General features: G+C 36.6%; 1 protein-coding gene across 1 annotated transcript in view; it reads left to right on the forward strand.

Moving 5' to 3' along the window:
• The window catches only part of CDH13 (cadherin 13), a 1,345,123-nt gene extending 1,321,130 nt beyond the window's left edge, over positions 1–23,993 (forward strand). The window contains exons 12-14 of the mRNA XM_036749176.1: positions 4,640–4,873; positions 11,064–11,282; positions 22,236–23,993. Of these exons, the coding sequence (XP_036605071.1) occupies positions 4,640–4,873; positions 11,064–11,282; positions 22,236–22,243 (461 nt within the window). The 3' untranslated portion in view covers positions 22,244–23,993. The remainder of the gene's footprint in view (positions 1–4,639; positions 4,874–11,063; positions 11,283–22,235) is intronic.
• The last annotated feature ends 494 nt before the right edge of the window (positions 23,994–24,487 follow it).

The following is a 24,487-nucleotide window of genomic DNA, read 5'->3' on the forward strand; positions in this document are numbered from 1 at the left end:
CTGATTCTGACCTGGATGGTGTTCAGTCAGTAAATCAACAAGCACTTATTGGATATTTAATATATGCTGGGCATTATGCTAAACACTAGGGATACAGAGAAAGACAAAAATAGTCCCTGACCTGCCTTGAATTCTAATGGGGAAGACAACCAACCATATACATAAAAGATATATACAGAGTAAATGGAAGATAATGTCAAATGAGAGGCTCTAGCAGTGGGTATGGGAAGTAGGATGGAGTAGGGGAGGATATACCATTACCCAAAGGACTCAAGGTCTCCCAGGAAAATGCTAAGAGAGGACCTAGAGAAGGGCAAACACACACATACATCCTAAGCCTTCTTTTTATAGGAGCAAAGGGCTTGAAGCTAGAAGGGGCTTTAGCTGTCATCTAATCTGCTTCCCACTCCATCTCACATATGGGGAAAGTGACAAGCCTTTAAAACAAAGACATACCAGGTGAAGGAGCCATAACTGCTTCCTGAAGTACTGTTGCATTGCAGTATAAAGCAAACCTAACTTTGAGTCAGGCAGCTTGGGTTCAAATTCCAACACGGACATTAATTAGCTGTGAGTCTATGAACAAATCACTTCCCTTCCAAGGTTACTAGATCAAATCATCTTCAGTGATCACTTGGCTGCCCTATTATCCTCACAGAGCCAGCCAGTTTATGAGCTCATTCTAGCTATCTTTATAATGAACAGAATAGTTCTATTATGCTTTTCTCCCTTAGTTTTGTTTTTGGCAGAAAAATTTTTATTTTTTAAAAAAATTATTTAGTATTTTATTTTTCTGCAGTTATATGTAAAAGTAATTTTTAACACTCATTTTTAAAATTTTGAGTTCCAAATTCTCTCTCTTCCTCCTTCCCCACCCTCACCAATAAGGCAAGCAATTCAATATAGGTTATACCTATGTAGTAATGCAAAATGTTTCCATACTAGTCATGTTGTAAAAGGAAACCTAGACAAAAAATAAAACCTCAAGAAAAATAAAGTATCTGTATTCAGAAACCATCAGTTCTTTCTTTGTGGAGGGATAACATTTTTTCATTATAAATCCTTTAGAGTAGTCTTGGATCATTGTATTGCGGAGAATAGCTAAGTCATTCGCAGCTGATCGTCTTACAATATTGCTATTACTTTGAACACAATACATTTCACTTTGCATCAGGTCATGTAAGTCTTTCCAGGTTTTTCTGAGAGCACACTGCTCATTATTTCTTATAGCACAATAGTATCCATCATAATCACGTACCACAATTTGTTCAGCCATTGCCCAATTAATGGGCAGCCCCTTAATTTTTAGTTCTTTGCCACCAGAAAAGAGTAGCTATAAATATTTTTGTACATACATCTCCTTTTCCTTTTTAAAATTTTTATCTCCTTTGTGACACAGACCTAGTAGCGATATTTCTGGGTCAAAGGATATGCATGATTTTATAGCCTTTTGGACATCACTCAAATTGCTCTATAGAATGGCTGAATCAGTTCACAATTCCACCAATGGTGCATTAATGTCTCAGTTTTCCCACATCCCCTCCACCATCCATCATTTTCCTTTTCTGACCTATTAGTCAATCTAATAAATATGAAGTAGTACCTCAGAAATGTTTTAATTTGCATTTGTCCCATCATTACTGAATTAGACTTATTTTTCCATATGGCCACAGATAGTTTTGATTACTTCAGTTGAAACATGTCCATATCTTTTGATCATTTCTCAATTGGGGAATGACTCTGAGTTTTTAAATATGACTCAGTTCTCTATATGTTTGAGAAATGAGGCCTTTATCAGAGAAACTTGCTTCTATTTTTTTTTCATAATTACTATTGCTAATGGCATTTCCCTCCATCATATCCCTCCTGCCATTTATTCTGTTCTCTCTCTCCTTTCACCCTGTCCCTCCTCAAAAGCATTTTGCTTCTGACTACACCCTCCCCAATCTTCCCTCTTATCTACCACCCCCCCTCCCCTCAGTTCTCTTATCCCCTTCTGCTCCTACTTTCCTATAGGGAAGATAGATTTCTATACCTAATTGAGTGAGTATGTTATTTCCTCTTGGAGCCAATTCTGATGAGAATAAGGTTCACTTGCTCCCCCTCACCTCTCCACTCCTCCCATCCACTGTAAAAGCTTTTTCCTGCCCCTTTTTGTGAGATAATTTACCCCATTCTACCTCTCCCTTTCTCTTTCTCCCAGTACATTCCTCTCTCACCCCTTAAGTTTATTTTTTATATCATCTCTTCATCTTTAATCCACACTTGTGCCCTTGGTCGATACATATTCCTTCTAACTGCCCTAACGATGAGAAAGTTCTTACGAGTTACAAATATCATCTTCCCATTTAGGGATGTAAACAGTTTATCCTTATTAAGTCCCTTAAGATTTCCTTTTCCTGTTTATCTTTTTTATGCATCTCTTGAGTCTTAGTCAGATTTTCTGTTCAGCTCTGACCTTTTCATCCAGGATGCTTGAAAATCCTCTATTTTCTTGCATATCCATTTTTCCCCTGGAGGATTATACTCAGTTTTGCTGGACAGGTGATTCTTGGTTGTAATCCTAGTTCCTTTGCCCTCTGGAATATCATATCCTAAGTCTCTCATCCTTTGATGTAGAAGCTTCTAAATCTTGTGTAATCTTGACTGTGGTTCCATGATACTTGAGTTGTTTATTTCTGGCTGCTTGTTTTCTCCTTGACCTGGGAGTTCTGGAATTTGGCTATAATATTCCTAGGAGTTTGCATTTTGTGATCTCTTTGAGGAGGTAAGTGGTAGAGTCTTTCACTTTCTATTTACCCTCTGGTTCTAGAATATCAGTTCAGTTTTCCTTGATAATTTCGTGAAAGATTATGTCTAGGCCATTTTTCTGATTATGGCATTCAGGTAGTCTAATAATTTTTAAATAATCTCTCTTGGATCTATTTTCCAAGTTCAGGTGAGGCTCTACTTTTTCTCTGCCATCTTGACTCCTCCATCTCCACCTTCTCCCTTTATATAACTGACTCCAACCTATTGTCTGAAACATTTTTAATCATAAGCCCTATTATACATCAGTCATCCACTCCCCAGGGGCAGACCAAACTCTCCACCACCACCACCCTTGCCCAACACATACAAGAGGTGACTACATGTCAAGGATTGCTCTAATAGCAACATGTGAAATCTGCTTTGATTTCTAAATGGTGCTATATGACAGGCTTCTAAGGAAGCCTGTAAATACTGCCAGGGTTTTAGGGCCCAGGTTTGGGACCTCATATTTTAAGAATTAGTGTGCAGAAAGACTTTTTGCTCTCAGGCCACAACTGATCAAATTTTCTTTCTCCTTGCCTTACTTCCTACTTGCATATTACTCAACTAATTTGTTACCTCAATGTTATTAACTCTGACTTCACTCTATAGACAAAGCAGGGAGACGGCAAGGGAGCAAGTAGTTAGGGGATACAGTGGCCAGAGTGGTAGACTTGGAATCAAGATCTTGGTTCAAATCTTGCCTCAAATACTAACTGTATTAACCAAGGCAATCTCTTAATAGGCCCTCAGTCCTATTATCCTCCTATGTAAAATGATAAGAATAACACCTACCTACCAGTGTTGTTATGAGAGTCAAATGAGATAACGTGTATAGAACAATTTGCAAATCTTAAAGGACAAGATAAATACTAGCTTTTTTATAGAAAAACAAGTCAAAGAGAAAATTATAATCATTTTTCTTTTATTTTATTGATTTGTATTCTTTATTAAATCAGTTTTTATTGGTTGGTAGTTTATTTGCTTTGTTTTTTTTTAATTTTGAGGTTATTGAGCTTAGGGATTAGGGACATTTCATGATTCATCTGTGTAATTATGTCCCTTCCCAATTCACCTAAAATGTTTTGACATAGACATTATAGGAAAGGTTTCTAATATTAAAGGTAAAAGATCAGTTTTAGAGAATCCTGATCTTTATACTATCTTTTAGTGATCTCCTCAATCCAAATGGATTTAATCATCCCCTCTAGACACGACTCCCTAATCTACACATCCAGTCCATATTTCTCTTTTGAGATGTAGTACCACAGGTGTTACACTCTCTTTCCTTCCTTCCTTCCTTCTTTCCTTCCGTCCTTTCTTTTGTCCCCTGGCATCCCTAATTCCCTTCCTTCTTTCCTTCCTTCCTTCTTCCTTCCTTCTTTCCTTCCATCCCCTGGAATCCCTAATTTTCTTCAAAGTTCAACTTGTTTGTCACTTCTTATCCAAAACCTTTCTTGACTCTCCCCCTTCTTCTCCCCTGAACCTGCATTGTATTTACTTTACATATCTTTTGTATTTAATTGGCTTTAAATACATATACATACACACACATATTTCTTTTAGTAGAATATCTCCCCAAGGGAAAGTATTATTTTGAGTTGACCTTTATGTTCCCAGGGTCTAGTGCAGCATCTTGTACATAATAGGTGCTTAATGAAGGCTTGATTTGGTTGTTGGATTTTCTCTTCTGACGTTCTTTAACCACCCCTTTTAGAAATGACGAACTTAAAGGTGTCAATCGTGTTTTGTACAAAAGGACTATGTAAATATAGTGGCATATACCATCCCTTCTAGGGAACAAAGACTAGTTCTAAAATTATATGCATCTTTCCCCCCCTCTTTTTAGGTGATCCTCCTGCAACTGGCACTGGGACTTTACAGATAAGACTGGAAGATGTAAATGACAATGCTCCTCTCATTTACCCCACACTTGCCAAAGTCTGTGATGATGCCAAAGATCTCAATGTGGTTATTTTGGGAGCATTAGATAAGGATCTCCACCCCAACACTGATCCATTCAAATTTGAACTGAATAAACAAACTGGTTCTGATAAATTCTGGAAAATTTCCAAGATCAATGGTAAGTCCAATAAGTAATCATTTTATTATTATTAGATTATTATTATTTGGCCTTATGCAAGTCTTTATCCTGAAGAACTCCAAGCTCTTACCCTAACATGATCCCATCCTTACAATACTATTTCATCATGGTTAATATTTACATATAACACATGTTGTTGTATTTGTGATTTTTCCCACCACCAAACAGACTTAAACTTAAGCTTGGATACTACATATATGCATTTTATAAAAACAACACACCATGTTTACTATCCCATTCAAGTTCTTGACTTTATCATAATCTTTATTGTTGTATACTTTAACTTTCTAACTAATTTTACATGTATTTTGGCTTAAAATGCCTATTCAGTCAGAGAGATTGTATGCTCAAGATTGTGATTCTTTATGCTTTGTCCGTTTTTTTTCTTTTCATAAACCACCATAAATCTTTTTGGAATAATTTTATCTTGCTTACTCTTCTCTTCCCTATTACCTCTGATAACTTACTCCAAAAGTTTCTTTGTATGATTTATTCAGAGATCAATTATCATGTCCTCTTGTCCCCACCATACTCTTCCTCGTTTTACTCTGAGCTAGAAATGGGTATGATTCATGTATCCTTGATTTCATTTAGCAGTTGATTATATAACACACCACAAGAAACCTCTGCTTGGTCACAAAGTTGGAGGGGACTTGAAAGATTATCTAGTCCAGTGGATTTTAACCTGGGGTCCACAGTCAAGGGATCCGTAGATTTCAGAGGGTCTATGAAGGTTTATGGGAATATTTGTCTATATGATATATATATATGTAAAGTAGATATGTTTATATATAAAATATACACATATGTGTGTATATGTATATACACATTATATATAGTTACATATATACACACATACATACGTTTATGTGTATATATACATGCATATCTTATATATACATATGCATACATACGGTAAATGTATACATGTATATGTGTATACATATGCAAACAATTCACATATGCGAGTATGGGGGCATATGTAAATATGCTTGCATATGCAAATATGGGTGAATATGTAAATGTATATGAATATACATTTACATGTATACATAAATGTGTAAATATACATATATGTATATGTGAATTGTCTGATATCGCAGCATAACATTATATAACACAGAAAGATCTTTACTTTCACCAACTTTTAGTTTGCTTTATATTTTTATGTATTTCATGTAATGCATTTAAAAACGTTTTCCTGAGAAAGATTCCATAGGCTTCATCAGATTGCCAGAGGGATCCATGACAAAAGAGGTTAAGAACCCCTGCTTTAGTTTAAGGCTTCAATTTAAAATGTGAGAAAACTGAGGTCCACAGAAGTGGATTAGCTTGCCCAAGATAACAAAGGCAAAATAGTTAATTTAAATCAAATCCTCTGAGTTAAAAAATCTAGAACTTTTTCCATTGGCTATTTTACAGACTCGTAAGTGTTTTAATATGTTCACTTTCGCCTCTGTTGGTTTCTTCTTTATGGGTAAGGGGCTTCCTTTGATAATTCCTTGTCTTTCACTCTCTAAATCTTCCTTTCTGAGTTCTTGACCTTTCTCCTTTGCTCTGTTTTCTTCATATTACTGTATCCTCCATGTAGGTCATCCCAACCCTTTCTTTGTTCTGAGTCCTTGAAAGAGACTCAGCTGTGCAAGGCTCCCTTATACTGTAATACAATGTAATATGGTTTGCAAAGGCATGTCCTTCTCCCACACAAAAGCCGCACACAATTTATTTCTTTTAAAGGAGGCACTAAAGACCTTGCCCTGTACACCTGAAACATTGTTACTTACTATACATCACACTCAGTCAGGTTCTTGAGTCTCATTTCTAGCCAGCTGTTGGCTGTTCTCTATACCAGAAATAACCCTTTCTCTCCCTTAAGAAACAAAAAAAAAAATGATGTGCTATACTCCAGTCTCCCCTTCCACACTTATAATTCACTCTTACTTTCCCTAGCCTGGATTGACTCTGGTGTACTATTTTAATTAGAATTTCAAATGGACTCCAAGTCAAAGAGTCTCCTGTTATTATCGTTTCTGAAGACAATAGTATAGGTCCTTAATATATATTTATTGATTTTGATGATGGCCTGATTCAACCAAGGTAAATAATGATTTATTAGCCTGTAAACAGAGGTTTTACAAGGTATCATGGATGGACTGTTGTTGTCACCATGAGTGGATGTAACTCATTTTTTTTTCTTATTTGAATGCAATTTTATTTTAATGAGGCTTCAAATTACCAAGTGGCAAACACTTATTTAGTGCTTACTGTGTGTTTCGTGCTTCATAACTGGGAACAGCATATATATATATATATATATATATATATATATATATATATATATATATATATATATAATATTAATTTATTAAATATATAAATATAACTATATATGTATATACACAAATGTGTGTGTATATATAATGTAAAAAGAATGCAAAGGGGTTTGAGGAGGGGGTTCATTAACACTTGAGGTAATCAGGAAAAGCTTCATGTATAAGGTCATAGTTGACCTCAATCTTTAAGAAAACCAGAGATTCCAAGAGGCAGAATTGAGGAGGGAATACATTATAGGTATGAGGCACAACTAAATCAAAGGCACAGAGATGAGAAATCGAAGTCCTTGCATGTAAAATAGCAAATAGGCTAATATTTGCTGGATTGAAAACAATGTGAGGAAGGCAGTAATGTCGGACATCACTGGAGAAACAGGAAGGGTTGAATTTATCTTCTAAGCTATAATCTGCCTCAGACACTAACTGGCATTTATCCTTGGATTAGTCATTTAATCTCTGTCAGTCTCAGTGTCTTTATCTATAAAATGGGGATAATTATAAATGGAGGGCTTGTTTAACAGAGTAATTGCAAGAATCAAGTGAAATAATGGCATAAAAAGTGTTTTTGCAAGATTCAAAACTATATAGTATATGTAATTCATGTAACTATGCATTTATATAATATATATTCCATATTAGTATTTTATGTATATACATATTATGTATAATATTGGGGGTGATGGTAAATGTTTAACAATTGGCTCTCAAAAAATGTAAAACTACCCATTTTAAGTTGAATCTAAATTATTAAAACTTTCTCCATCACTTTTTAAATTCTAGACAATCAGCAAAACAATAAATCAAGCTCTGATTTGTAATATTTCCTGAGTTGCCAGGTGCAAATGCTTACACTGAAAATTTAATAATCACCTCTCCTGAGCCAATGAGAGCTGGTTCCAGCACCTCCTGAAATTCATGCATTATGTATATGTGTGTGTGTGTGTGTGTGTGTGTGCAATAGAAACCATAAGGTATACTATATTCAATGACTTCATAGTCTTCCAACTCTAAATTCTGTGATATTGATCTTGTGATAAAAAAGAATAAAAATGCAAGAAAAGATTTCTAAAAACTATAACCAGAAGGTGTCTGTCCTGGTCAAATAACTACAGATCTGACATGTCACATGCCATTTTTCCCCCACTGTGAATAAATGAGGCTTGACTGGTAACAAGATTCTTAATGAATTTATTGCAATGGTCTGAGAGTGGGTGGGGGGAGGGCACATAGATGAAAAGGTTCTATGTTTTGGTATTAGGTATTTTTTACTCTGGCGACAAGCAGTGGTTACATGCTTTGTGTATCCCTAAATATCTCTCTGTTGTATACATTCCATTGAGTGATACAGATAGAAATCCATGCATGGATAAGAGTCTTCACCTTGACTTCCCATAAGTTGGCCCAAGGGGTCTACTGAAACCCAAGGGGACTTTCATTCTCTTGCCATTGCAGATATACAAGTAGAACACAGAGGTCTTCCCACAGTTACCCATTCCTCGCACCACATGATAGGCCCCTCTTTTTTTCCAATAGTACATCAATTTCTTGCTATATATTATTGTGATTCTCCATAATGTGTTAGGTGTTGCAGCCTGAATACACCCAAAATATCCCTTGCTATTTTCCTGGGTGGTACTTATTATTAATTCTCAGACACTAATATAATAATAGTTACTGACATTTATAAAGTACTTGAATGTTTGCAAAGCTCTTTCCATTCATTTTCATACTTGATCATCACAATATGCCTGTGAGATAGGTGTTAATATTGTCCCCATTTTCCAGGTGAGGAAGCTAAGCTAAGAGAGATTAAGAGACTTGCCTAGGATGACTTGGCTATTAAGTGAGGCAGACTTTGAGTTTACATCTTCCTAACTCTAAGTCCAGTCACCTAGGTAGTAGAGAGCTGGGCCAGGGGTCAGGAAAACCTGAGTTCAAATTCTGCCTGAGATACTTAATTTCTGTTTGTAAAAAAGAGATAATAGTAACACCTACTTCCCTAGTTGTGTTGTTGTGAGGATCAAGTGAGGTAATAATTGTAAAGCATTTAGCAGAGTACCGTGGACTATAAGCATTCTATAAATGTTAGCTATCATTACTGTTAATTGTTAATGACATCACCATTATTGTTATTATTATTATTATTATTCACTACACTATCTAACTGACTAGTGTTCTATTACTTTCCTAATATTAATGGGATATTGGAATTAATTTTGGAAAAAAGTGTTAGGTCAATAAAAAGTTTCTATAGTTTCCTGTAGACAGTCCAATCTATTTTCTTTTTCTCCTATTTAATTCTGGGCCCACATCTGTATCCAATTTCAATTTCTATCAAAGGTATAGATACTAACAGACAACTCTATAAATTTTCCATTTAACTCAACACTATAGTCTGCATAATATATATTTTTCACTGAGTTGTTTTGGTTTTTTATTGTGTGTACAGTTAAGCCAAATAATTTACTGTAGTTGTGGATTTCACCCAGGATGCTCTTGCTATGCTTCTGCACAATATCAGCCAGCACAATATCATCCACAAACAAGCACATCATTTATAAAGAATTTCTCGTTGTTTACAGTAAGCTCCTAATGATTTTTAATTGAATTGTTTTGAGCCTTTTGTTAGCTGTTGAGTAATACAAAACAAGTCTCTGATGTCAAGTGATTTACATTTGATGAGAAAATAGGATACATATTCTGGAAAGAAGCAAGTATTATAAATAAGGGATAAATTATGGAATTCAAATCCCAAGTGCTCAGAAGATCAGAGAGGATGAGGAAAAGGAAGAGGCAATGTGGTATAGCATCATGGAAAGAGAACAGATTTTAGAATCAGTACACCTGAGTTCAGTCCTACCTCATATCTTTCCAAGCTGTGAGATCATGGGTAAATAATTTAGACTCTGAGTCTCAGTTTCCCCATCTGTACAATGGGGCTGGCACTACCTTCACTACTTACCTCAAAGGCTTGCTATGATCAAAGTAATTGGTAAAAACTTGAATTGCTGTATAAATTTGAGTTCTTGTTTGTTGTTTTCATGGTTATTCCAATCCTCCTCCATCTCATCCTTATCTTTTTTGATGGTGTTCTGGAAGAACTCTAGATGAAGTTGCTATACTATTTTTATTCTTTTCTACTTAATATTTTTCAGTCTATTACACAGGGAGATAAAATAATTGTTGTTTTTTGTTTGTTTTATTTTGTTTTTGTCACTAAATACACACACATATGCATATATATACATATATATACAAGCTCATCTTCATCAAGATAAGCTCACCTTCTGCAGACCCCTTGAAAGTGTCTTCAGGACAATTTCAGTAGTTGATTGCTGTTTTTCTTCTTAAGAATTGGGACTGGTATATCCAGGGAGGATATCTTTGAACCTGCATTGGACCTGGAAGGGTGGGAAAAGTTTGGATCATTGGAAGAAAACTCAAAAGAATTCTAAGAGAAGAAGAATGATATAATCGATATGACTCAAAGGCAGGAAAAATCCTTTATTTAGTTGTATTTTCATCTGCAACTTGCAGTGACTATTTATATTTCTTAAATAAGTGCAATCCAAAGTAAAAATGAGGCCAACCTGGGAGACCTAAAGGGCGACTTAGTGGTTTAAATGCAATTCAAACTCAGTCATTCTTTGTACTTGTGTCCCTTGTGCCTGACACACAGTAGAAATTTAATAAATATTTGGATGTTGTTTGAACTGAATTTGATATTTCCAACAACAAGTGTGCTGCCTGTTATGTAAGGAGCAGGTTACTAAATCATGTTCTTCTCTTTGAGAAAGTCTATCACAGTCTCCTTATTCATGTCCCTCTCCTTCCAGACACTCATGCCCAGGTAAGCCTTCTTCAAAACATGAAGAAAGCCAACTACAACCTACCTGTCATGGTGACAGACTCAGGCACACCACCTTTGTCTAACACCACAGAGCTCCGAGTGCAAGTTTGTTCCTGTAAGAAATCTAAAATGGACTGCAGTTCGGCTGGGATCCTGCACATCAGAACCACCCTAGTACTGCTTCTTTCATTCTTCAGCTTAGTATGTAAGTTGAGCCTAAACCTTGGAAAATGTCATTTGTTATATGTTCATGGGAGTCATTTTTCATGTATTTTTTCCAAGAACATATATTCTTGGTGAGATACTTCTTAAGCAAAATCTGTATGTCCATGAACAAACACAGGTTGAAGGTGGGGGCCGTTCCCTAATGGTTGATTGATGCCCATTCTGTCCATAGTGCAAAAATTACTCATTAAAAGCACTCAAAGAAGTGAGGAAATGAGCTAGTGGAGATGAGATCAGTCTTAAGTAGGGAAAAGATCCATAAAGAGACACTTACGGGAGAAACAGGATCCTTCTACCCCCTAGCTCTATGATGTTGTGCAGGAAAAAAAAAGAAAGAAAAGAAAAAAAGAAAAATTGAGAGTATATAATGGATGAGAAAAGGATTGGGGTGGGGGTGATGCATAATAGACAAAAGAATACTTAAGGAGCCTATGATGAAGAGAAATCAGAAGGGACACATAAAAGAAAAGACTTGAGGATTATATAATGGAGAAGAGAGGACTTGGAAGGAGATGATAGAGAATTCTTACAGGATGGTTCTTTCAAGCCTGAAGATGTTGGAAAAGAGAATACCTAGTAGGAGACATGATACCTGTGACATAATTGTATCTGCATTTGAAAGCCCAGGTCAAAGAATGCTATAGGCACAGCCCTGGAAGGTAAAAATACGAATATATACCAAATGGGTCTTACCTTATCCATTTAATAATCAGTCCCTCCACCCCTACCCAAGTCCATTTCATGCTTGTAGTGGCTATAGGCCTGAACTTACCTTAGAAGCGTAGCTGATAATTGAAAATCAGCTGTTGCCTCTGGCAATCAGGAGCTCTAGAGGACAAAGGCTGGATAGACCAGATTGTTACAAACAGTACTAGGATTGAGTGTAAGTGTATGTGCCCTCCTGTTACGTCCACAGGACGAAAAGGACAAGGAGAGTGATATACTTGAATGGTAGAATCTGTTAATAGATCTCACTCCTGTAAGCTATGAAATTTTTTAGTACCCATCCTTGGAAGCACCAGTTTCCAAGGACTCAGGGCATCTCAGTCCCTCTAAATGTTGACTTATGTCCATAGTGATCTAAATTGACCATGAATACATCTGAGAATGCTGGATTGCCTGTTGTTGTTCATGTGTGTGTGTGTGTGTGTGTGTGTGTGTGTGTGTGTTTAATCTAATGGTTTTAATTCCATAAACACAGCCTGTCTTCCCTCTAAATTGTCTGAATACTGATTGTAATTATTATTTAAATTTGCCCTGGGCCCTGCATTAGAAAAAGCTTTTAGTTCAAGCAGCAAAAGTGGTTTATAGTCCTTGTTTTGGGTCAAAGTGACCCTCTAGGTCTATATTCACTTTAAGCCAGTTCACTAAAGGGTTTGGGCAGTGGCAGTCAGAGCAGTGATTGTGCAGGAAATGAGAAATGCAGTGGGTGGGAAGAAATTACCTGAATTCAATGATTCCTGACTGCAGTAGAATTAATTTGTCAAACTGAGTGTGAAGAAGCTCAGGTGTGGGGGAACAAAGAGGTGTCCTGTGCTGCAAACAGGCTTCAGCCTAGGCATTAACCCATAGTCATTTCCCTGGCCCTTTCTTTGGAAAGGAGTGCAACACCGCCCCCCCTCCTCGCACCCCATCATCCTGCCTATTTTATTTTCCCTTAACATTTTACAAATGTGTTGCTGCAAACAGACTCCAAACCAAGGAAGCAAGCCAATTTGGAGTTTAAAGGTAAATTGGCATTTTCAACCACTCACAAAGCAAAGCACATAGGCTTGGCCACATCACCACAGGGGGTACTAAGAGATGTAGGGATTGACAAGATCACATGGCATAAATGGAAGGCCCAGGCTGTTAGACTTTGATTTTCATTATTTCCTGGAATTTGATTATCAGGCTATCAGAATTCATTCAGCAAGAGGTTATTAAGCACCCACTATATTCAAAGAATACTATGTTTGACACATTGGGAAGTGGGTTTTGGGGAGGTGGGGAGGTAGGACAAAAGTTTTGTTTTGGTCATATAAATGTAAATTATGATGATAGCCACAAGAATGATGGGATGATAGCATAAAACAGTAATGCCCTCCACAGGACATGGAACTCTAAAACACTTTCCAGTTATTTTATGTATCCTGTCCCAACCACCCTGCTGACCTCCAGCCTCACATCTCCAGTATCTACAACTGGATGTTCAATAGACACCTTAAACTCAACATATCTAAAACTGAGCTCACTATTTTTATCTCCTAAAACCTACCCCCTTCAAATACTCCTTTTACTATTGAGGGCACCATCATCCTCCCAGTCCTCCAAACTCACAACCTATGTGTCATCCTCAAGTCCTTACTATCCCTCATCCCCTATATCCTATCAGTTGCTAAGACCTGTCAATTTCACCTTTGTAATGTGTCTTTAATAAACCCCCTTTTCTCCTCTAATATTGCCACCACCCTGGTGCTGGATCTTATCATCTCATTCCTGAATTATTTTAATAGCCTGCTGGTTTATTTGCCTGCCACAAATCTCTCCCCACTGCAATCCATCTTCCTTTCATCCACTAGAGTGATTCTCCTAAAGCATTAATTGGGTTGACTATGTTACTCCTGTACTCAATACACTCCAGTATTTCCCTATCACTTCCAGGATCAAATACAAAATTCTCTGTCATTCAAAGACCCTCACAACCTAGCCCTCCCCTGACACTTGCCTTTCTACTCTTTTTATATCTTATATCTCCTCCCCCCTACCCCACATATTCTGCCTTCTGACTTCCTTCAAGTCTCAGCTAAAGTTCCACCTTCTACAAAAAACATTCCCTAGTCCTTCTTAATTATAGCCCCTTTCCTTTGTTATTTAAGATTTATCTTATATACAACCTGTTTACACTTATTTGTTTGCTTGTTGTCTCCCCCATTAGATTGTGAACACCTTGAGGGCAAGGATTTTATTTTGCTTCTTTTTTTATCACCAGAACATAGTATGGTGCCTGGGACATAGTAGGTTCTCAACTGACTATTTTCTGAATCCTAGGGAACATATTCTCCTTCCATTCTACCCAGACCAGGCTTGCCATGAGTATACAGGATAGACTCTGGGAATACTTGAAAAACCATGAGTAATGCTGAATGAACACTACACAATGAAAACAGAATTTAATTTGGCTTTTTGGTTTTTAAATTGTGGTCAATTAGGAGGAAAATTGAGAGAGAGGAGGAAAAGAAGAGAAAAGTGTTATACACCTATAAAACAGAGTATGATATAGGCAGAGGAAGAATAATGGAGGCTCAGTAGGCTTTAGATTAATTTACTTTTGTCTCATCTTTATATTGACCAGGACTTGTGCACAGGATAAAATGCAACATGCTTTTTCTATGCTCTAAAAATGTTCTTTTGTTCTCCAAATTCCACACTGAGAAATGGTATCTGCATTTTTCCCCTCAAATTTCAAGTTCATTTTTGAAAAAAAAATCCAAATTCTAAATTCACCAAATTCTAATGGTTTTCCTCTTATAAAAAAGAATGACTTATGTTTGAATTTTTTAAAGAACTTTAGAAGTGTTTTTCAAATTACTAACTCTACTTGAAGGAAAGTCTTCTTGACATGTAAAAGTTGATGAATTATTTTAACTTTGCTATTTGAGAGATCTAGGCTGGCTGTCTTAGGCTACATGAAATGTTTAATGCTATATGAAAGCTAAACTTAGGAAGCCAGTCTTTATTTCATTATCCCGATCACTCGGATGTCTTTCAAAAAAAAGGAAGAAAAATAAATTTCAGTGTTTTGCCGTAATTGGTTCCTCCTAGTGAAAATAATATAAATTTGGGGATGGGAAGGTATGAGGGACACTCTACAGACATGAATGGTTGCATGAACTTTTGACACCTTGTGATGGATACCAACTTAATGAGTTTTGTGTCATACTCTTTATAATCTCAGATTTTAAATATCATTGAAATAGTCTTAATGAGAATAAAATATCAAAGAGAGTTCTCTTTAAAAAGAGACTATTAAAGGAATTTTTCTCCATTTCATGAAGGGAAAGAGGTCATTTTGTATGTTAAAAGAATAATAGCACTTGAAATACCCCAGAAAGCCCAACAGGTATCTAAACCCTATTTCTTTGAATAGTTTTAAGATGAGTGAGCTGTTTGAACAGTCATCCTGATTGTTCATTGCTCAGACAAAAAATAGTTGATTGAACAATTGTTGAAATCATTTGTCACCCATCAAATAGTAGATCAACAATTGATTGTCTGTGAGGTATCAGATAAATAAGCAGCCAGGAAGACCTGAACTAAGTCTCCATTTGCATTAGTGAATCTACTAAAAGCTACAAAGCCATGATGTGGCAATTTAAATCTGCTCTTACTTTCTGCCCTCAAATGACTTCTTTATCTTAATAATTATAGAAAGAGGTAGCTTGTTGTACAGGATGGAGTGGTGGTTTGGGTATTAAGGAGACCAGAATTCAAATTGTCTCTGATATTCGACACTATCTCTATACCCTTGGCAAATCACAGAATAATATCTGAGAGTTAGAATGGACTTCAGAGACAATCTAGTTCAACTCATAAAAGAATGAATCCCTACTAGAATATACTGTGGTGAGTAGTCATCCTGGCTTTGCTTGAAAACTGCAAAGAAGGGGGAACTAACCAACTCTCAGAACAGCCCATTACACTTCAGAGGACTTCCAATTGTTAGAAAGTTTTCCTGACCTTTAATCTATATTTTCCTTTGTACCTTTATCTTTTTTCTCCTGGTTCTGCCCATTGGGTCCAAACAGAAAACAAAATGTCTGATTCTTCCTCCACGTGACAACCCTTCAATTGCTTGACGTCTATACTGTCCTGATCCCCCACCCCCATTTCCCCCCTAGTCTTCAAATCTTTTCCAATCTAAACATTTTCAGTTCTTTAAAATGACTCCACATATGACGTAGACTCAAGATACTTCATTATTCTGATATACTTCCTTTGAACACTCTCCATTTTATCAATGTTCTTTTTAAACCATGGTGCCCAGAACTGAACACAGTATTTCTGATGAAGTATGATGAAGATAGCTCCCACTAGCTTCCTTATTCCTGGAAGCCTCTCTTAATGTACCCCAAGGCCACGTTATCTATTTTGGATGTGATATCACATGGCTGACTTATGTTGAGCTTGTAGTCCACTACTTTCCACATCATTGTCAGAACAACTGCTGTCTAAAAATAACTACTATGTTTTATTCTGAGGAAATTGTTTGCGTTTTACCCAAGTGTATTCACTTGGATTCAGCATGGTACTCCAGCTTGTCAAGATCCTTTAGGATCCTGCCTCTGTCATCTAGTGTGGTATCCATTCTTGCCATGTTTTTTTTTTCCATCTCCAAATTTGATAAGACTGCAATATAAATATGTGTATATGTATATATATTTATATGTACATATAAATATATATATATATATATATACATATATATTCAGCCAAGCCATTTGTAAAAATATCAAACAGAACATGGTCAAGCGTATATCCCTGGAAGACTCCTTTAGAGAATTCCTGTCACAATGACGTGGAACCATTAAAAACCATCCTTTGAGTCTGGTCATCCAATCATCTATTTCCATTATAATTTAATCTGATCTCTCCATTACCTCCCCCAAATTAGCATGAGATTCTTTATAAATATCTTTGCTAAAAACCAGTAAATTATATCCCCAGCCTTCCCCTCATCTGCCAGCTTATTAATCCTTTTGAAAAATGGAATGAAATTAGTTAGGCATGACTTACTGTTGATGAAGACATCCTGGGTCTTTATAATCACTGCTTCTTCTTCAAGAGGTCCACCAACTATCCCTTTATTGATCAATACTTTTTCCAGGAATTGAAGACAATGTCACTGCCACATAGTATGCAGAGTCTGTTTTGAAATCTATAGAGCCTATAATGGCTATAGTGCTTCTTACTTTACCTATAGTGAGTCAGACTTAGAAACAGATCTTAGTCATAATTTTGTGGTCAACCCAATTAATCTCAAGAAAGGACATAAGACAACTTATATCCTTGCATATAATATGGCACTTATACCTCCTGCAGATTGAGCATAAAGACAGATCAGAAATTTTGATTACATTCTATGCAGATGTTTCCAATGTAGTCATAGTGTATACGGACTGAGTGTTATTACATGGTTATAATTATAAACATAGTTATAACTGTGGCACATCAGAATTAACAATAGATATGCTATAAGTATAGCCTATCAATATTAATCAGTGATCTGTAGTTAGCCTATTTTCTAACTATATTAGCATTGATTCTAACTAGCCTTTTGAAACTAAAATATCATCTAACTAGCCATTATCTGGTGAATGAGGAAAAAGATGATACAAGCTTAAATAATTCAAAGACAGAATTTCTTGCTCCCATTTGTCTTCATAGGACCACATATAATGTTTTCCGAATACAGTCTGAAGGTAATTCCTTGATTGTATATAGATCTAATGGCCAACAAAATGTACCTTTCACAGAAATATGGGGGCGGGAATCAGAGGGAAGACCTACTCATCAATAGTGCTGAATTATGGTGCTCTTGGGCAAAGTAGGCATGGTTAGTAGCATAAAGCGGAATGCCCACTCTAACAGCTATTTAAAAAAAACACCAATATTTTAGATTTTTCAATTAACAAGTATTTCTCTTTTCTCTTACTCCTCCTTTTTCTTCTCCCCAACTGGTGAGAGGTGGGGTGGAGCCAGGGCAGGACTTGTAACAAATATGGATATTTAAGCAAAGCAAATTCCTTCATTGTCCATATGCAAAATTGTATGTCTCATTCTGAATCTTCAGTCCATTACTTCTTAGTCAAGAAGTGGGCAGCATACTTCACTGGTCGTCTGGAATTGTGGCTCATCGTTGCACTGGTGAACTCTCAAGTCTTTGGTCTTTACAATGTAATTGTTGTATAAATTGGTTTCCTCTTCCTAGTCACTTCTTTCTGCATTAGTTCATACAAGTTCTCTCAGATGTCTGTCATCTCTCTTAATGATCATGAAATACATCTAGAATCATTGACTCTTTCAAGATGAAAGCTAAAAGGAACCTTGGAAATCACCTAACCTGCCTCCCCTCATTGTACAGGGAAAGAAATTGAGACCTAGAAGGCATAAGTGACCTACCCAAGATAACACACAAAATAGATTAATGGCTAAGTCAGAACTTGGGTTAGGTTTCCAGACTCCAAAGTCAGTATTCTCCTTGTTCATTTTTGAGTTTTTTGTTTGTTTATCTGTCTGTTTCATTTGATTGGATTTATAATTTTATTGGTACAGGGAACTCTCCAGAAGAAAGGACTTCTTTCAATGCAGATCTGCCAAAGCCGTTTAATTTAGATTATGAGAGTAGCCTGGGGGCACTAACACTTTGAGTGACTTGCAGGGGATCCTAGAGTCAGTGTCAGAGGCGCTATTTGAGCCCAGATCTTCCTGACTGTGAGACAAGCTTTCTCTCCATTTGTTTATTATGAAATTTGGATCTTATTAATTTTGATGACACCACATTTTCTCCCAAATCTCATTGGAAAAAGTTCATAAACCCATACGTGTCTTTAACTGGTTTTCTTTTCTTTCTTTTTTTTTCCTTTTCTTTAAACCATAAGGAGCTTCTCTGGAAGGTGAGCAAGAGTAACCATAGGCTTTCTCAAATCTTTGTGAATCCCATGATCCTTGATAACTTAGCACTTTCGCTGATACCCGAACAATGTTCCTGTTATTTTGCTAAAGTCAATTCTGCTAACTTGTCCTATGCTCTTACTGATACTGATTCAAGAGCCAAAATGTTGATTATTTTAGGAATTTTTAAATGTTTACTAGAGCAGTGGATGTTACATTCATTAACTTCAGACATGTACCACTGCTGTGGTTGCCAGTCTTAAACAAAGAGCTTATCTGTTCACAAAAAACTGAAAAGGAAGAACGAAATTCACGTGCATCATAATAAAATGTGTTTGTATGGCAAAATTCAGCTTAATTCTCCTCTTCTGTGCTGTAGAGTGAGAGCCATATTTATAAAGCCTTTGTTCTATCAGATTCCTAAATCAAACAAAAACAAAATCGAGTTGGGTTGAAAGTCAAGACACCTAAGATCTAGTCTTAGCTTTAGTCTACAGCATGTCCCAAAAGTCTTAGTGCGGTTTTAAGCTACTGAAGCCTACAATGCAATGTTATTGTTTTGAATCTCATACATGACATTTGCTAGCTATGCTATACTGAGCAAATCACTTAATCTGTCAGAGTCTTCAGCTCCTCATTATATGAGGAAAATGAAAGAATTTACCATACCTGTGAGAATCTAATGTGACAATTCATGTAAAGTTTTGCAAATCTTAAAGCAATATCTACATGTGAATGGTATTAGTATTACCATTAACTGTCTGACCTTGAAAAAAGTCATTTGGCTTCATTGGGCCTTAGTTTTGTCGACTGCAAAATGGGAACAAGACACCTTTTTCACCTAGGTTCACTAAGAACAAGTAATGTAAGACTAACCTCATTTCGATGTTTGGCAAGCTGATTACACAAGTAGATCAAGATAATGATATAGATATTATATATTTTGATTCTGGAAAAGTGTTTGACAAAGTCTCATATTACAACCTGTGGAAAATATGATACAATATGGGCCGAATAACACAAGTTGAGTGGATTCATAAGTGAAGGAACCACTTCACAACAAAACAGATCATTATTGGTTCAGCGTTATCCTTGAGGATTGACTCAAACAGAAAGCTAATAGGTTCTTTCTGAGGGCTATTCTGTTCAACATTTTTATTGATGACTTAGATGAAAGAATAAATGGCAAACTTATCAAATTTGCCAGGGACAAAAAGTCAGGGGGGGATAGATTTTGCATTCAATGAGAGAATTGGAATCTAAGAAGCTTTTGAATGTTGAATTCTATTGACTGAATGAAATCCATAAGGTAATAAAAAAAAAGATTAATGCAAAGTCCTATACCTAGATTTAGATAATCAATGATATGAGTACAGGTTGCAGGTAAAATGGTTTGGCAGGAGTTTATGTGATAAAAGATTTGGGATTTTAGTAGAACACAGACAATCAAGAATCTGACTGTTACTATACCACAGGGACACAGAATTTTTGAGTTGTGAGAGACATCAGAGGTGGTGTAGTCAACCCATCCCAGAAAAATCACCTCTATAACATGACCAATAAATAATCATTTGGCTTTTGCTTGAAGACCTTTCCAATAACTACCTCCCAGTTTGGCCCACTCTACTTTCGTGTACTTTTCATTGTTGGGTAGGTTTTCCTTATCCGAAAGCTTAAATTTGCTTCTTTGAAACCCCACTTTGGCTTCCAAGTTCTGTCCTCTAAGAAGCCAAGAAGAAAAAAAAAACTTAAACCCTTTTAAACATTACAGATCTATGATTGCTTAAAAACATCTATCATATGCCCCCACTTCTTGTTTTCTCTCTGTAGGCTAAAAGTACTCTACTCCTTCAACAGACGTTCCTATAAAGTGATTATTTATATAAAAACATCATAAAAATAATTATTCGCAATTTAGGTTGTCTTCAAGCTTATCAACAATTCTTTACCTAAAATGTGATGCCCAGAGCCAAACAAAGAATTTCAAAAGTGTTCTGACCGAGGAAGAGTAGAGTAGGACTCTCAACTCCATTGTTCTGAACAATTTGTCTCCCTTAATTCAGCTAGGTGGTATAGCAGATAGAACACTGGCCAAAGAAGCAGGAAGACCTGAGTTCAAATTGAACCTTAGATACTTATTAGCTGTGTGACCTTGGACAAATCACTTAACCTCTGTTTGCCTCATTTCCCTCATGTGTAAAATGGGAATAATAATAGCCCCTACCTTCCAGGTTTGTTGTGAAGATCAAATGAAATAATATTTGAAAACACTTAGCACAATACCTGCCACATAGCAGATGCTATATTGTTATTATTAATATTCATATTTAGGAAGTTAGGTGGTATAATAGAGTACCCAACGTGGAATCAGAAAGACCTGAGTTTGAATCCTGTCTTAGATAATTGATTAATGGTATGACCCATAGCAAGTCACAACCTTTTAGCCTCAGTTTCCTCATCTGTAAAATGGGAATAGTAATTATACCTATAGCAAAGATGTACTGTGAAATGAAATGAGATCTGTGTAAAAAAAATTGGCAAAGCTATAAATATTATTATTATTATTACTGGATTTTCTGTCCATTAACCCAACATCCCGATCCCAGATAATTTTTTTTTATGTCTAGCCGTGTTAATTTTGCATTTTTGAAGTCAAATTGTGGGAACCCAGGTATAAGATTTTATTTTCATTCTCATGAAATGCCATCTTCTTAGTTTTATTCCAAAAACATTGTCGCCAATCAGAATCCTGTTTGCATTAGCCAGTGTATTAACTTAGCCTATTCCCTCTCATCCTAGTATCAGTTGTAACATTGCAGAGCACACTACCCCTCCTTTTTGGCTAAAAATGTTAGGTAGCACAGAACCCAGCATACCACCCTGGGGCTTATTATATTGCCCTGGAAATCTTTAACCTTCAAACCATTAAGGACAACTTTTTATTCTAGCCATTAGATGGCAGGGCACAGCGTTGTTAGGAAAGTTTGCATACCAGGGGATGCAGTGATGATCATAGCTGTGTGTCTAAAGTGAAGAGTTTATTACTGACCTTTCCCAAAATGCCAATAATAGATTCTGCCTCCCTTGTTCTCTATCCAGTGGGATAACTTTCTCTCTCTTTGTAAAACCATTGTTCACAAATGGGGATTTCGTTGAGGCAGTCTCCTTTTATTAATGTGTTTCTTATGGTTGATTATGAACATATCAGACGTGCAGCTAAAACATTGGGAATCAAATTGTGATCTACTTGGCTTAACTCTGCGTATTCTCCATCATTCAGGGCTGTAAGAATTCCTGACATTTGAAGCTCTCCTACCAAGTTGCCATAGCAACAGGAAAAAGAAAAAGAAAACAAATCAGATCGGAAGACTGCAGTTTATGGTCACTGTACTTCTCAACTAGGCCTCGATTGCTCCAGATTTCAGTTTCGTCTGCAACTTCACTTTGTTTCTCAAACTCTGCTCCAGTGTCTGACAGCTCCTGCCTTCTTTTGTCATTGGTGGAGTCCTCTTGCAAGTTGTGATGGCTGTGCAGTTACCCTGAGCATTGAAGGATCATGGCATCTCACTTGACCTTCTGGGAATGGAAGAAAAAGCAAATTCAAGAATGACTACTTGTTTTTGATATCTGTTGACATATTGCTATTCAGCTGTTCAAAATGCTTTGTCTGTGGGTTGGTATTTGTATATGTATGAGTATACGTATGTATATAGATATACACACTGTATTTATATAGAGAGACTATACACCATAGGTTAGTTTTGCTATGTTGTTCATGCTGACAGGTTAAATGATGTCGTGACAGAGTAGCCCAGCTGATGAGGGTGAAGTCTGAGCTAAAGCAGCTGCTAACACCTTGGGGTGCTCAATTTCCAGATACACACTAAGGCACTGAGGTGCTCCACATTTGTCACTGGGGCTTCAACACCCAGTTGCTACAGAGCTGGCTTATGTACCCTGATGTTTCTCCTCCAGCTTGGCCTTGGCCCTGGGGGCAAAAATTCTCTGGCCACTAGTAATAAATTACTAGGCAGGTCTGTCAAGAGGGAATATGCAACAGAAAGTTCTGCCAAGTTAGGAATTCCTTCTCTTAAGCCTCAGGGGGTTCTAGAACTCTTCAGACCAATTTCCATTGGTATCATATTCTATAATCCTGGGGAGATTGGAAGGAACAGAGCAGGGGAAATATAAACCCTGTACGAAGCAAAGGGCTGAAATATTTTTGCATGGGCATCAACCTAGCATGTCCATGCACCTTGAATATCTAGATGTCACTGGAGTTTTCAGGGAAATGGGTCATCTAAGAGATGCTACTGTTTCTCCTCAGTGTGTGATAAATCCACCATAGGTAACAGGTGAGATAATGTACATACCTGAGGAGTACAAGCAGCACTGTATTTTATAAATCTAGAAACATACATATACATATATACATACGCACACACGTTTGTTTTAACTATAGAAATACATATACGTATACAGTACAGGAAGTCTTGTAAGTAAGTTTTTTTTTCTTCAGGTGAATCAACCACCACTATTTGCAAACCTGATGAGAAAGGGTGTTTATCATGTATGAAGAGGAACTGATTTTCATTCTGTGAGCATGTCAAGGTTACAAGGCAGCTACTGCTTGCCCCAAGACCCCCATGTTGTGAATAAAAACTGTACATGAACCATCAAAGCTCACACCAAATTTTTATATGAAAACAAAAGTAGTGACAGACTGTAGCTTTTCTTAGGGCTTGCCAGTAACTAGGGTAAGAAAAGTGTCTTAGCATATTTCACTGCAGTTGCTTACTAAGGGTTTAACCACAGAAAACAAAAAAAAAATGCTTTCTTATGCAATAGGTGTTGGCATCTGCATCCTTTAGTCAGACTTTTCTAGTGATTAGGGATCACATGTTGTCTTTCTTGCCTGAAATTATAAAGCTAGTGCTCCATACACTGTATTTGTTTCAATAGTAAATTTTTGGACGCATACATAATACAAAGTGTTTTTTTTTCCTCCATTGAAATAAATGGGTATTGGTGGTTAACATTTCTGAATAATAGTTTTTCTCTATATTCTGGTATTGTATGGATTCTTTCTCCGATCCTTTGCCTCTTTGCTGATACAATGGTCACATTCATGCCAGTCTTTATCTTGTCATAAATATTCTTTTTATGGTCTCCTCAGTACCATCAATACTGTGAATCATCTTAGTGTGTGGAGTTGACTTACGGAGAAAGCACTGGTTTGGTCTGAAAAGTCATGAATTCACAGCAAGGTCCCTCCACTAGTTGTAACCACCTTAATGACCAACTTGGATCATCACCTTTTTAGCTAAGAAGGGAGACAACAGAATTAGACTGAATGTGATGATCCCCACTGGTAGTCTACCTTGAGTACATGCCCAAAACACTAGGAAATACAACAATATCTTTTGGTCAGTGACTGTCATTTCATGTTAATTATAACATAAGCCCATGCTTGGGGAACTTTGCTCTTCCAGCTTAGGACTCCATCCATTGCTCAGCAATGTTTTTATTTTG

The sequence above is a fragment of the Trichosurus vulpecula genome, chromosome 3, assembly GCF_011100635.1.
Source record: "Trichosurus vulpecula isolate mTriVul1 chromosome 3, mTriVul1.pri, whole genome shotgun sequence".
In the NCBI taxonomy this organism is placed as follows: domain Eukaryota; kingdom Metazoa; phylum Chordata; class Mammalia; order Diprotodontia; family Phalangeridae; genus Trichosurus; species Trichosurus vulpecula.